The 15,802-nt window shown below is 40.7% G+C and overlaps 1 protein-coding gene and 1 long non-coding RNA gene across 2 annotated transcripts in view; both read left to right on the plus strand.

Moving 5' to 3' along the window:
- LOC124283662 (gephyrin-like) overlaps window positions 1–9,427 on the plus strand; it is a 31,738-nt gene extending 22,311 nt beyond the window's left edge. Inside the window, exons 8-18 of the mRNA XM_046719653.1 lie at window positions 1,409–1,640; window positions 2,104–2,235; window positions 3,580–3,672; window positions 4,485–4,540; window positions 4,939–5,117; window positions 5,340–5,493; window positions 6,377–6,498; window positions 7,139–7,226; window positions 7,474–7,547; window positions 7,800–7,968; window positions 8,657–9,427. Coding sequence (XP_046575609.1) covers window positions 1,409–1,640; window positions 2,104–2,235; window positions 3,580–3,672; window positions 4,485–4,540; window positions 4,939–5,117; window positions 5,340–5,493; window positions 6,377–6,498; window positions 7,139–7,226; window positions 7,474–7,547; window positions 7,800–7,968; window positions 8,657–8,887 — 1,530 coding nt within the window. The 3' untranslated portion in view covers window positions 8,888–9,427. The remainder of the gene's footprint in view (window positions 1–1,408; window positions 1,641–2,103; window positions 2,236–3,579; window positions 3,673–4,484; window positions 4,541–4,938; window positions 5,118–5,339; window positions 5,494–6,376; window positions 6,499–7,138; window positions 7,227–7,473; window positions 7,548–7,799; window positions 7,969–8,656) is intronic.
- A 1,896-nt stretch (window positions 9,428–11,323) lies between these two features.
- On the plus strand, window positions 11,324–12,358 carry LOC124283663. Its single transcript, XR_006900378.1, has 2 exons — window positions 11,324–11,539; window positions 11,592–12,358. It is a non-coding gene; the product is annotated as an uncharacterized LOC124283663 (long non-coding RNA).
- The last annotated feature ends 3,444 nt before the right edge of the window (window positions 12,359–15,802 follow it).

Genomic DNA, 15,802 nt, shown 5'->3' on the forward strand with positions numbered 1-15,802 from the left:
CTCATTTGATGAGATGTGGGAAGGTTGGTGCTAACGGTATCTTTTGTACTTGACATTATGTAAAAATATAATATGGTAATAGTGGCATTAGTGATCTTGGGCTATTATCTCAGAGCTGGACAATTAGATTTGTGTATTTACGTGTAATGCAGAGATTCGGAACATTTTTGTCAGCGAGGCATGGCATTGTATGAACATGAAATGTACCGCTTCGTGACGTCATACAAGACTTAATTTAACAGATAGCATGATAATTACTGCGATCCATGAATCAAGGTTATCCATGAATTTAGTCTACAGCTCTTTAATACAGAAAAACATTACACAAATCTCAGCATCTGTTCAAATTTATATAATATGAATAACTAAGTATCAAAAGGTATGGAAGCTTTCAGAGAAATGATAATTGTCATTGAAAATTCATGGTTTTATGGCCATGTTTTGTTAATTTTAAGCCTCATTAGCTGGTTTATTGCATAGTCACCACTTATTATCACCATAAAATGGAAAGCCCTTATAACTTTGGTTCAACAAAAGGTAGAAAGCCCAACCAGGTGTGAAGCAGTCCTGTGGTTGGGCTGTGAACTCATCTGGAGGTAAACATTGCAACCAGCATGGACAGATGCTTTGACAGTGAATGCAGAGTTGTGTCCCTTAGTCACAAGGGCCATCTGGTCTTGGGTTCAAATCCAAGATGAATTGCAATCAGTGGTTTGTCAGCACCATACTGCTGCTTTCTATTTGAGCAATTATGGGAATTTGTCACACATATGCTGACATGCTTTGATATGACATACCGCTCAACAAACTTAAGACAATGAACAAGAATGGCCAGGGCTGTGTATTGAAAACACTGTATTGCTGTATATTGTGATACACATATTTGTATTGCAATATGTGCAGTGTGATGAGAGCTAAAGTGTTTGACAGTGAGAGTACAAGCAGATCCTATTTACTTTTAAGACTGATTAAGATGCGTATCCCTAATGGTCTGTTGCCACCATTTTGTTGTCATGGATACAATGAAGATAATGCGAGAGAAAAATTGCAATCAATTTTGAGGGCAAATATCATTTGTGAAAGAATTCATGTACAGGTTTTAGTTGAAATGATACAAATAATAATGGAATTTGTCGAATGTATTTTTTTAACCATTATGCCACAATATGTCAATATACCCAAAATGCATTCCAGTCCTATGAATAGCACAGCATCAGGTGCATCATGCATTTCATTTGTAAAGGGTTATCTTAGCAGGTATCTGATATGGAGGATAATGTGGTGCCTGTAGAGTTCATGCTGTATATATATTTGTCAGTACACTTCATTGCCTGCCCTTCGAGAAAACATTCCAAACGTGATATTAAGTTGGTAACGCTGAGGAAGTAACCCGTATTTCTCCATATAGATGGGGACTGATGAGCATTCCAGTCATCATCACCATGGTAATCACCATCAAGAGAAACATCACCATGGACATCACCACCATCACCATGGGCACGATCACCATGGCAACCATGGACACCATCATCACCATGGCAACCATGGACACAATCATCACCATGGAAACAATGGACATGATCATCACCATCATCACAACCATGATGGCCATGGAGATGGACACCATCACAATCTCAAAAGTAGGTTTGAGTTGAGTTTAAGGAGATGAATAAACTATAACTACATATTCTTCTCTATGTAAACTAAGTTTAAAAGCAAAAGCACATATGGGCCTATAACTCACAGCTGTCTATACACACATTGAGTAAATACATGCTTTATGACCTGTTGAGGACTGATGTCTAAAAACATGGAAAAATGTTTTTTTGAAATAGGCTATTAGGAAGACTTTTTAGTGAGAAAAGAACTGTGGAGCAAAACCTTGTCTGAAAACACAAAAACATTGAAGACAAGTAAGTCTTCATTTATGTTTTGGGGGTCATGAATGACCCAGTCATCTAAGGTGCTACAGTTTACTGTGGAGAGCAGAATCCCTTTAGAATGCCAGAAGCTTTTGGTTGTGGTTCCCAATCTTGGTGATGCAGTTTTATTGTGTCATCTTTTGAATGATTTTGAATTTCTTGTTCTGTACGTCTGAATTAGGCCAGGTGGATGCTAACCGTGTTGCATACCGCCCCCGTGAGTCCCCATATCCCATCGTGGAGGTGGATGTAGCTGTCAACACTGTGTTGGACAAGGCCCCGGTGTTGGCAGCAGAGACCATCAGTTTCAGAGGTAAGACACTGACCATGACATCTGAAATGAATATAGAACATGGACATTTAGGCTGTAAGCATGATTAGTATCAGATACTGGAGTCCATGGAAAACCTTTGACATGACTTAGCTGACAAAGTTAATACAGAAGTTGTTGAGCTGCTGTACTAATCTATACTACCCATCAAAAGTTTAGACTCACTAGTGTAAATGTAGCGACTTTCTTCAGTCAACTGTTCTAAACTAGATTGTACAAAATATTCCACACTGTTTAAGGGTACTGTTTACACATGAACTGATGTATTGTAAAACAAATTCGTAACGTTGGAAAGATTATTGTCATGGGTTCAATAAATGATGAAACTCAGTGAAAATTGGTGAATTCTTAACAAAACTTTAGACCAAAACGCAGCTGTTCACATTCACGATATTTGCACATGCTTTTCAGCAATTTGATGATTGATAATTGTGCAAGTCATCTGCATAAGGTTTGCAGTTGGTTCCCTCAAGTTAGTGGAGAAATTCTTCGATGTAACTTCATATATATATATGCATAACATATAGTGAGAGCTTTAAGTGAGTCTAAACTTTTGATGGGTAGTATACTTTTGATTGGGATGTATGTGTCCACGTGTGGGACTGAATGCAACTTATTGCTTCAAATTGTCATGATACTGGGGTGTATTCAGCATTGTAAGAAGTACACAGTTTCATATTGTGTCTTTAGTGGAAGTGTCTCAGTCAAAATTTAGGCAGTATGTTTTGTTCTTAAGTTCATGGCAGTATGAAATATCTCAATCAAAATTTGAGTGGTATGTTCTTTTCTTAGTGACAGTAGGAAATATCTCCTGAAGACTTTGTGTAGTATATTTTTTTTTAGTTTCATAACAGTATAACGTATCTAAATCAAGGTTTGAGTAGTACATCACAGGTTTAAACTCAGGATTTTGCTATAGAATTTCTTGTTAACATTCTTTCATTCTTATGTACAAGTGGTGTAAGCTCTAAAACTGTTTAAACATTGTGAGTCCTGGTCAGATTTGTTTCGCAACAACATTGCCTTGTCATTAGAGGCAACTTGATGGATCAGATGGTGCAGCTCCGTGACTTGATTGCCACTGGTTACACATCCTCATACCCAGAGAATGTGGGTCACGTCACACAGTATCCAGGATAGTGTAGTCCACACTTGATTATATACAGACCACTGTCACATGGCTGGAATAGTCCTGAGTGTATTGGGTAACAAAAACCAAAACATGCAACCTACATGGAAAACAGATCCTTCCTGTTAAACAGTTCAGTCATCTGTTTCCTGGTGAGATGTAGCAAATTTATGTCCGAGGTTATGTTCATGTTTCAGAGTGTTTAGGACGACATCTAGCGGAGGATGTTTTCGCCAGAGATCCTCTTCCTCCGTTCCCGGCCTCCATCAAAGATGGCTATGCAGTCATAGGTACACTACTCTGCATATATTCACTGCCTGATAGAGGAAACCTGTGAAGATCCGGGTTAGAATTGGTCTTCAGTAACCCATGTTTGTCGTAAGACGTGACTAATGGGATTGGGTGGTCAGGCTCGCTGACTTGGTTGACACATGTCGTCATATCCAAATTGCGTAGATTGATGCTCATGCTCTTGATCACTGGATTACCTGGTACAGATTTGATTATTTACAGACCGCCGCCATATGGCTGGAATATTGCTGAGTGTGGGACCCCGTAAGACCCCTATGCTATACTTGCCGTCAGATGAGACTAAATGGATTGGGTGGTTAGGTCTGTTGAAACAGTGGATTCAATGTCATAGTGCCCAAGTGCTTTGAAATTTGGCTCATAATATCAGCCACTGGCTTATCTGGTCCGGACCAAAATATTTACATGCTAACTAGAATGTTGATGAATGTGGAATTAGACAGGATTAGGGCACAATCCCTTTGCGTATCCATGCATCAAAGGGATTTTCATCACAGATGTGGAGAATTGTCATCATGTGCCTTGGTGCTGCGTAGTTTGATGTTACTCAGATATGTAAAACCTGTCACCTATGTATGCATAATGATGTCTGGAAATATGAATGCTAATGAATGCACACTGTCCCTTATTTAACATAATATTTTCAAGTTCATAATTTGCTGATGTGTATGGTTTGTGTTTCAGTCTGAGATTTTCCTTACATAAGTTAGTAATGTAAGATTAGAAAATGTATGGCTTTGTGTTTGTAGTTCAAATGGGAAGCTATGTTTCACTGTTAGTTCCCATGTTCCAGCGTCCGACGGGGATGGGCTGCGGCAGGTCATAGGGGACTCCACAGCAGGAGATGTGGTCAGTTATAATTCTATCCCCCTCACTTACTCTTGAAAGAATGGATGGACAATGCATGAAATATTTCTGACATCAATAACTTGTTTTCTGTTGAGATAGAGGAGGTCATCCAACAGCGTGACGGGGGTAAAATCTGTGACATAAGTACAGAGTTGTTTTTTATGACAGTGGCACAAAATAATGTTATTTTCTTGGAGATGCTGCTTTGATCAATCAGTGTCAGTACTACCTAATTTTGGTTTTTGAAGACTGTTCATAACTAGAAAAGAGCCCTGTCTGACCTAACTGTACTTCCTAATCAAAATTGACGGCATTCAAATATTTTGCATTGTCAAGGACTGAAAATATACGTTCAGCTTGTTAACCCCATCCATTGAGGTTATGATGTGATGTTTCAGCCAACAAGGGAGGTAACTCCGGGTTTCTGTATGCGTATCAACACAGGTGCCCCCCTGCCACCAGGTGCTGATGCTGTGATACAGGTGGAAGACACCGTCCTTACCAAACACTCAGAGGACGGACAGGAAGAACTTGAGATTAAACTGATGACGGTTCCAAAGAAAGCCCAGGATATCAGGTACGATCAAAACACATTGGTGATAGAGGTATTGGTAATGTAGAGATACAGGATATCAGTTACTGATATAAACACTTTAGTTATACAGGCCTCAGGCGATGTGGAGGTCTGTTATTGTCGTGTCGTCATTTGATCTTTAAATCTTATTTAGGAGTTCAATGAAAAGGAAGGACATAAAGTAAGTTCTTTCTATTTCTGACTGTTGTGATGTTCGGTTTTCAGACAAGTTGGTTCTGACATTAAGAAAGGTCAAAAGGTGTTAAGTCAAGGTCATAAGCTGGGTCCCTCGGAGTTAGGGCTACTGGCAACGGTTGGGGTGACGTCGGTCAGCTGCTACAGGATGCCTCTTGTCGGGGTCATGTCCACAGGAAATGAGGTCAGTTTTCACTCACACTTGAAGACTCTTGGACAGTCCATAGTACAGTTTACTTGTTAGCATAATGAAAAGAAATTTAATCTTCTACATGAACAATAAGAATGATGCAGGTATTAGTGTGGTCCATATGATATGATATGCGCAAGATGTGTAACTGGCACGATTTCATGGAAAGTCACAAATCGGAGGTGTGTTTTTATGAAAAACTACCTGCTTGAATCTAAATTAGGGTAGAAGAAATACCCATGTACCCATATATAGGAACTGAGGATGAAGGCTGCAGGATGTGACCTGTCTGAAAGCGTTCCAGGTTCATGGCAGCCATAATTCCCCACTACACTACAAACCAATTGTTGAATTATTGACGTCAGACATCATTCACTCCCTGCAGAGCTTAAATATGTCCTCAGGAACCTATGCTGGTCATCAGATGCAACCAAATGGATCAGGTGGTCAGGCTTTGTGACTTGACCCATTAAGATCTAGGTTAGAATTGGTCTTCTGTAACACATGCTTGATGTAAGAGGCGACTAACGGGACTGGGTAGTGAGGCTTGCTGACTTGGTTGGCACATGTCATCATATCCCAGTTGTGTAGATCGATGCTCCTGATGCTGGATCACTGGATTGTCTGGTCCAGACTCGATTATCTATAGACAGCCACCATATAGCTGGAATATTGCGGTGTTAAACAACAAACCAACCAACATGGTGACTTGGTTCATTGCGTATCATTGGCATGGTCCCTATCCTTGCAAAAGCAATCACTAGAATGTCTGGCCAGGCTTTATAATTACAGGTTACTCTTGTGTAGTTGGAATATTGAGGAGTGCACATAAACATGAAATACTCAACCAGCAGTATGTTGTATGTTCCGTGTACAGCTGCTGGAGCCGGAGGACCCTGTGGAGGAGGGGAAGATCCGTGACTGCAACCGTACCACCCTGCTGTCTCAACTAAAGGACTATGGGGTCCCTACAGTGGATCTCGGGGTAGCAAGGGACAGGTAGGTTCATGTGTGTGTTATGGATGAGCTGTCTGAATAGGCATTGGCTAGATTGGGCTTACATTAACTAATGCTTGTCCCAGGAGTGAGTGAGATCAGTTTTACGCCACACTCAGCAATATTCCAGCTATATGGTGGCGGTCTGTAAATAATTCAGTCTCGACCAGATAATCAAGTGATCAAGAGCATGAGCATCGATCTACGCAATTGGGATGCGATGACATGTGTCAACCAAGTCAGCGAGCCTGACCACCCGATTCCGTTAGTCACCTCTTACGACAAGCGTGGGTTACTGAAGATTAATTCTAACCCAGATCTTCACAGGTAGCTTGTCCTAGGAGGTGACTAAGGCTTGGTGTATTGTGTTCAACATAACCTAATGGCATGGGCTGTTGATAATATCAACCACACTGGTTGTGATGTAAGTGGAATAATTATGACTGTATTGTTGTAAAACAGCTGTGAAAGTGACCCACTATAATTAAAGTAGCTTTCATTTCTGATGCCCACTACAAACTCTTAAAGAGTCATTGATGGGACTCTCCATTGATGTGGTATGAACTGAACTCTTTAGTTGACAAGTTACATTATTGCTGACAATTTCACTTAAACATTCATTTCTTGTTTCTGTCATCTCCAGTCCAGATGAACTGATGAAGGCTTTACGAAGGGCAATTGACAGTGCTGATGTGATTGTGACAACAGGGGGCGTGTCCATGGGAGAGAGGGTATGTAGAAGTAGACAACAGATAGTGGGACTGACTGCTGGGGCTGGGGCTGGGGCTGGGGCTGGGGCTGGGGCTGCTTCTGTTTTGGGGTATCCTGGAATGGGAATGTTTAACATCACAGATAAAAATAATATGTCTTAAATTCATAATGAATTCAAAGCTTCATGTTAATGGAGTCAGTACTCATTGGACTCTACAAGTTTCAAATTGAAACTACACATTAGTGTCTTTACTGTTTTGTGTGCAGGACTACCTGAAGCAGGTTCTGAAAAAGGACTTTGGTGCTGACATCCACTTTGCCAGGGTCTTCATGAAGCCAGGGTAGGCCTTTATACATGCTTGCTTGGTTCAAATCCTGGTTGTGTCATGCAAAATAATGTTAAAAATGGTACTTGTTGTTAACCTGCCTGGTGCTGTATAACTGAAATAATAATGAACAAAATTCTAAACCTCATTTCTCTACTATTATTATACAAAACAAAAATTCAAAAATAACATCTAAATATGGCACACCTTTCGAGACATTGTGAAAATCTTCCATCACTCAACACTCTGCTCTATCTTTGCTTCTAGGAAGCCGACAACATTTGCGACATTAGAGCACAATGGAAAGAGGAAGCTGTTTTTCGGTCTGCCTGGCAACCCTGTGTCAGCTATAGTTACATGTAACCTGTATGTCATCCCTGTCGTGGCCAAGATGTCAGGCAGCCCTCAACCCAAGAGAACTGTGCTGCAGGCAAAGGTGGGTGTCTGGGGTTGTTGATGAAATCCTGGGATAGAATGCACAGATAAGTGCGTGGTGTTTCTGTCCCGTTTTGGTCTAGTGGGTAGAGTTATATCACTTACATTCCAGGATTATTTGGTCTTGGGTTGTAATCCCACTGGTCCTGTTTATCATGTTTATGATCTTTGCTTTTGTTTCGCCATACCTTTTCTCCATGAGTCTGAAGAATGTGGACATACATTGTATATCATTCCCACCATATTACACCTACACAATGAAACTCTTGCTGAGGACTGTTGAGAGGCTATGTTCAGGTTCCCACTCGTCACAGTGAAGACTCGGGTTCGATTCCTTACATGGGTACAATGTGTGAAGCCCATTTATGTGTTCCCCGCTGTGATATTGCTGGAATATTGATAAAAGCAGATCAAATCCATACTCACTCACTCTCTGAGGATTGTTGAACTTGACTTACTTACTCCGACAGATGATACTGTCATCAGGTAATACCACTACAATAACAGGTGTGTTACTCCCATGACCTGTTACAGATACATAACCAGCTGATTATTTGAAAAGCAGTATTTCACAAATTACTTTATAATTGATTCAGTGTCCTCGCCCTACCATGACATGGCTTCACCACTGCAGAGGGTGTTGTAAAACCTTGGCCATTCACTTAATCTCTCTCTTATCTTCATCACAGATATCCCAAGATCTGCGTCTGGACCCAAGACCCGAGTTCCATCGTGCAGTCGTAACATGGACTCCGGGAGAAGCTATCCCAGAAGCCACCAGTACAGGAAACCAGATCAGTAGCCGTCTGCTCAGTATGAGCACTGCCAATGCCTTATTGATGTTGCCTCCAAAGTCAGAGAGCAAGACTGCCTTGAAGAAGGGAGATATCGTCAGTGCCATGGTGATTGGCAGACTCTAGTCAAGAATTCCAACACACATATCCATGGCAACCTTCCAATAGGCCACAACGAATCAATTTATTATGTGTCCAAACTGAATGAACCCAACCAGCTGGAAGTGATAAAACATGAGATTTACAGTTATTTTTTTTTTATTATTATTATTCCAGTTTGTCATAGCCCTTATTATATGTTTTACTGTAATATCAATCTTTTACAAGTATTACTTCTTGAAAATTTGTCTTGGTTCTGTTCATCCATAGAAGTACACATTAAGGATGCCATATAAACAGCTGTCTTTTCTCTGTTAAGCATCTTTAGTACATATTTACACTTGAAACAGCTAATCACAATCATAAACAAACCTTGGAGATTAGGTAGAATTGGTTTTCAGCTACCTTTGCTTGTCATAAGAGGCAACTAACAGGATTGGATGGTCAGGCTCGCTGACTTCGTTGATGCATGTCATTGTATCCCAACTGCCTAGATTGATGCTCATGATGTCAATCACTGGATTGTTGGTCCAGATACCATTATTTACAGTCCACTGTCATATAGCTCCATAATTGTGACAAATTGTGATAAACGACAAACACAATTATAAACAATGTGGGTGTCACTACTTCTACCAATTACAACCAATTTCAAAATCAAAATTCTCCAAATTATATCAATTTATCTTTCGATAGGGAATATGTTCCTTATCATCCTTCTGAAATTATGTATAACACTGATATTATGTAATCATTGCCTTCCAATGTAAGCACAGGTGGACTTGTGAGATATGCTGTCATTACTCATAGCTAAGAGTTGTCTCCCTTATCTATACCAGGATAGTGGTTGTGGTTTAGTATTCTCCATGTCCCTGTCAGCACCACTTGAGTGCTCTTGGGTTAAGTGCTGAATGTCTACAATTAAATGCTGATTATATACATTGGGTAAATTAAGCATTACAGCAAAAGACTAAAGTCAAAGTTTCATATTTTGAAGGATTTCTTTTTTATATCGCAGCAAGTGTCCAAAACCTCAGGACCCACTGTTAATTTCAAACAGTGAGTTTAGCTCACTCACTGAACAGAAGAGTCCAGTCAACGAGATACTATGGTATTTAAAAGGGATTACAGTGCAACCCATCCCTTACCATCTCTCGTTGATATGTTGAGCGGCAGAATATGTTGCCAAAGATACTTGAATGCATTCTAGCTTTTTTACACCTTCATGTTTATATTATTTATTGATGGGCCTAAGATTGGAAAGTTTATTTAGAAATGTGTGGGTATGGGCCAGTTTTAGTGTCGTGCATGTTAGTGAGTGTAATTTATGAATGGTGACAAGTGCTATATAATTTAGATTCCATTTTGTTTGTGAAGGTGATATGGTGGTTGGACAGTTCAGGTGAATGTTTGTGTGTTAACTAGGTTTGGTTGGCATGCTTTAGGTGGGAGATTAAGAAGTATATTATTTTGGTGGGTGGTAAACTTCCCTTTAACACACCCAAGGCCCAGTTGCCTAAACAATCTTAGCACTGTTTCCAGCCTATAACAGGATGGAAACTCTTCAGGCTAAGAATCTGATGATTGCCTGTGTTCCAGATGGTCTTGTAAGTCTGGAGAGCTAAGGGCAGAACATACCTGTACGTAATTATTGTCATACTTCTCCATGAGGATTTTGGTTAGAAGAGTTTCCCTGGTGGTAAGAGACATCTTAATTGATAGGTTGTGACAATGTCATTGTAACCTGACAGCACTTGTTGCTCATTATACCAATCACTGGGGTGTCTGACCCAGACCCTGCATAGCTGAGTGAGTGCTACTAACAAATCTCATCGTCAATGGGGACTAGTAGTTTGCAGTGTTATCTTACTGTGAGTCATACTCCTACTCTGATAAGTTTGGCTTTGGCTCATTTCATGGCGGCTTTGTCTGACTGGTTCAGTCACAGGTTGCCTTGGAGTTGCTGGAATATCACTGAGGCATAAAACAACATATCACTCACACACACACACACACACACACACACACACACACACACACACACACACACACACACACACACACACACACACACACACACACACACACACACACACACACACACACACACACACACACACACACACACACACACACACACGGCACCATTGGTTGTCAAGGTACCGTGATGGTGTTGACTGGAGCTCACACTCGGCACCATTGGTTGTCAAGGTACTGTGATGGTGTTGACTGGAGCTCACACTCGGCATCATTGGTTGTCAAGGTACCGTGATGGTGTTGACTGGAGCTCACACTCGGCACCATTGGTTGTCAAGGTACCGTGATGGTGTTGACTGGAGCTCACACTCGGCACCATTGGTTGTCAAGGTACCGTGATGGTGTTGACTGGAGCTCACACTCGGCACCATTGGTTGTCAAGGTACGTGATGGTGTTGATTGAGCTCACACTTTCGGCACCATTGGTTGTCAAGGTACCGTGATGGTGTTGACTGGAGCTCACACTCGGCACCATTGGTTGTCAAGGTACCGTGATGGTGTTGACTGGAGCTCACACTCGGCACCATTGGTTGTCAAGGTACCGTGATGGTGTTGACTGGAGCTCACACTCGGCACCATTGGTTGTCAAGGTACCGTGATGGTGTTGACTGGAGCTCACACTCGGCACCATTGGTTGTCAAGGTACCGTGATGGTGTTGATTGGAGCTCACACTCGGCACCATTGGTTGTCAAGGTACCGTGATGGTGTTGACTGGAGCTCACGCTTTCAGGGACGGTTTTGCAGGTACATGAGTATTTGCAATCTGCTGTGAGCTGGCAGGAATGGTGTTCACAATGGCATAATCAAAATGACCCTTTTTAGTTGTGTGTGTAACTCAGCATGAGCTGAGAAAAGGGGATGTTTTGTGTGTATGTTTTCTTTGATTTCTCCATTGTCAATATATGAGTTATTTAAAGACTGTTGGTTGGTATTGCACAAGGCAACTATTTTCAGAACAGTTTGCATGTATTTAAACTGTTTGCACATCAGTGGTATAGTTTTGCATGTATAACATTCTCAGTGCTTAAATACTTTGTTTTGTTTGTTAATGTGGGATAAGACTCAGTTCTTTGAACATACAATATTAATATTATTATTATTAAGCCTTTTTTATGGTGTTTTCTGTTTGCATTTTTCTCACATAAATTACTGGAGTTTACTTCAGAATACTGAGCTTTGTAGTGTATACAGATCATATTTGGTAATATACAGAATTAAAGGAAACTGGAAATAATCAGAATTCTTTAGCATATTATAATAACTTCCCTTTGCGTGTGTGAATTGTCAGTGTTTTAGTGCAGTTTTAAGCAGTAGAGTGGTAGTAGTTAGGGCTGGCTAAAAAGATTGATAATTGGAAATATCGTCAATTGGAAAAATTATCGATGTGATAATTGTGTCATCATTAATATTGTACATAAATTTTGTGATGAAATAAAGTTTTAATTTTGTCCCACAATACATAAAATAAGGCCTTTATTCATAGCTGCTTCTAAATTATGTTCAGGACCCTGTCTTGTCTGTAGTCTGTACATAAATATGACACCACTCACCAGTGATGTGAAATATATTGATTTCTTTAAGCTTTTTTGGCATTTTTGTTCAAAGTAACTTTCCCAATATTCATCGAAATTCAGTCGATATTTAGTCAATGGTTATCGATCTCAATGATCGATATCGATAGCCAGTCCTAGTCGTGTGATATTATATGCGTTATGTTAGTATTACTTCACTATGTGAAGCATACTCTGTACCTCATAGGCGTATACTAGGGCTGGTATGATTCACTTGTGTATTTGCTGAATTGAACCATATCCATCATGAACTCTATTCGTCATTCACAATCACTGGAATGGAACACTTATAAATTTTTCAAAATACTCCCTAGAACTTCGCCAGACGTTAAAATATGGTACTTGTTGGTCCCTGCCTTGTAATGGGTACAACAAGGACTGGTCGGCTCGGAGTCAGTATAATGTGTCTGAGTGGGGTATTCATGCTTAACTGTGGCATGGTATCTCAGTGAGCTAGCACTATAAAACCAGCTTAAGTCTGGGCTAGTACAAGCATCCACACATACACAGGCATGCCTGTCGTCATATAAGCGAAATAGTCTTAAGTATGACGTTAAACCATATTTCACCCACTTCACCCTTGAATTTCGTTGTTATTTATTTAAGTGAGATATGCAAAATGGAATATATCCAAGTTACGCAGGATAACAGACAACACTCTGATATCTTTAATTTGAACGTTATGTGGTAGTCAGGCTCGCTGACTTGGTTGACACATATCGTATCCCATTTGCATAGATTGATGCTCTTGATATTGATCACTTCTTTGTCGCAGCCTGCCACCATATAGCTGGAATATTGCCAACTGCAGTGTAAAACTGAACTCACTCACTCACCCCACTGCTGACTTGTTAATGTACATGTTACCCAATATTCATGATGTGAATCATATTCGACTCATAGTGGATTCATTGCAGCCCTAGTGTATACTCAACATTCCTGGCCAGTAGTGAATATATATAACTGCTTCCCTGTGTAAAATGGTATGTCGGATAATCGTCAACTAGGCATATCAACAATAGGCATGTCAACTTGTTGATGTCAAATGAACCTACTCCTTGAATGAACTTGAGTAAACCCTAGTTTGGCAGATATTGATGTTGTGTAAGTCACATGTTGCCTGAGAATATTGCAGCTTATGCAGCACAATCTGATCACTATTGGTCTGTCTGGATTTCCTGTTGATGAAACCAGGCCGTGTTTTGTTTGGTTGATTTAAGTGGTGTCAACACAGCAAATAAGTTGTATGTATTCAAGGGTCATGGAAGAATGTATGGATAGCAAACCTGTGAAGTTGAAGCTGAACATCCCATGTGTTTACAGCATGTATAAATATACCAGATTCTTTTTACATTTTTTTTATAAAACGAAAGAAGTTTGTGAGGCTTTATTTGACTCCATATTTTTCATGAACAAACGTAATTCTAATCTGCCCCATGGCAGGGGATAGTGACAATGTTATTTTTGTTGTTTATTTTGGCTGACTAACAAATTCAATAAAACCTTCTACACAAGTTGTCCCAATGGTTTTTGTCCCCTGCCGCAACGCGGAACGGGGGACTATGTATTCAGCGGTGTCCGTCCGTCCGTATACGTACGTCCCGATTCTTGTTAACGCCATATCTCATGAACTGTTGTACCCAAAGTCTTCAAATTTAGTGACAGCCTACATTGGGGGATTACGCAGACACCAGTTGATTTGGGTGACCTTGACCCTATCTTCATGGTCACCAGGACACTTTGACCACTTTTCAAACTGTTGATAACGTGATATCTCATAAAACATTGCACCCAATGTTTTCAAGTATGTTGACAGCCTACATTGGGTGATTATTCAGACACCAGTCATTTCAGGCATCTTGTATGTGACCAAAAAATAAAAAATAGTAAAAATAGATATTCCATTCTTTAGCGGCGGGGGACATTTCCATATCAGTGGCAAACACTTGTATTTATTTATGATTATGTCAGTGTCACAAGTTAGTTCCTGCAATTGAGCTGGTGTTGCTTGGTGATTGGTCCGGCTGAAAATACTTTGAATTCATCCACCATGGATAAAATATTTGAAATCCATTTCACTGAGGCTGAATTTTACTCAAACCAAAGGGGCGGTGGGGTAGCTCAGTGGTTGAAGCGTTCGCTCATCATGGCTTCACATTGTGTGAAGGCCATTTCTGGTGTACACTGCTGTGATATTGCTGGACTATTGCTAAAGGCTACGTAAACCCCATCTCACTCTCTCAAACCAAAACTCTCCGAGTCCTGTATCAGGCAACTCATACATGTGGGCTTTCCCTAAAAGCATAACACGACTAGATGATTCACTGTGGTATTACATCTGGTATGCTACCACTGCCAAAAATAGTGTCAGTAATCTGTGTCTGGACTGGTCGGATCAGGCTTAATCTGCTGTGTCTGGACTAGACATATTTAATGTCACTGAATCCAGTATTGAGGAGCTCATAAAATGTTTCTAGCCTGGTTGTCTTGGAGTCAGTATGATGTGTCTGGCCTGGTTGGCTCAAGAGTCAGTATCCTGTGTGTAGAGCTCGGACCTCGCGGAGTCGGTATGCTGTGTCTGGACTGGTTGGCTAGAAGTCAGTATGCTGTCTCTGGATTGGTCAGCTTGGAGTCAGTAGTGCTATGTCTGGCCTGGCTGGCTCGGGATCAGTATGCTGTGTCTGGATTGGTCAGCTCGGAGTCAGTATGCTATGCGTGGCCTGGCTGGCTCGGGATCAGTATGCTGTGTCTGGATTGGTCAGCTCGGAGTCAGTATGCTATGCGTTGCCTGGCTGGCTCTGGATCAGTATGCTGTGTCTGGATTGGTCAGCTCGGAGTCAGTATGCTATGCGTGGCCTGGTGGACTCGAGTCAAGTTCAACTGCGGTCTTTCTGAGGTATCTCTCATCATTCTGCAGGCTTGCACGTATTATAAAACAGACATTTGTCAGGACATATACACATACGTGCATGCAGGTTACTGGATTAGTGCAATAATCTTGCACTAATTGTAAATCATTTTTCATTTCCTCACATGTGCCTGACTTACTATCACGCTGCAATGATTTACTTATAGCATTGTTAACTATATCATTCACAAACTTTCCTACATTCAACACAATGTTGATTAAGTTCTCTTTGTGGTTCTTAGAGCTTGTAGGAAGTCTCCATTTTTGTGAAGGTAACATACGAGCGTACCCCACATGTCTCTCGTATGTATTAAAAAGGACAGTACATCGACCGTTCTGAAGTTTTTTACCTGACATCCCAGCACTGACTCGGCTTGTCGCCGCCTTTACGAGGTATAGAGTAAAACCGGTGTTTACACTGTACA

This window comes from Haliotis rubra, unplaced genomic scaffold (assembly GCF_003918875.1).
Source record: "Haliotis rubra isolate DU_JTF1 unplaced genomic scaffold, ASM391887v1 Scf32, whole genome shotgun sequence".
Classification (NCBI taxonomy): Eukaryota; Metazoa; Mollusca; class Gastropoda; order Lepetellida; family Haliotidae; genus Haliotis; species Haliotis rubra.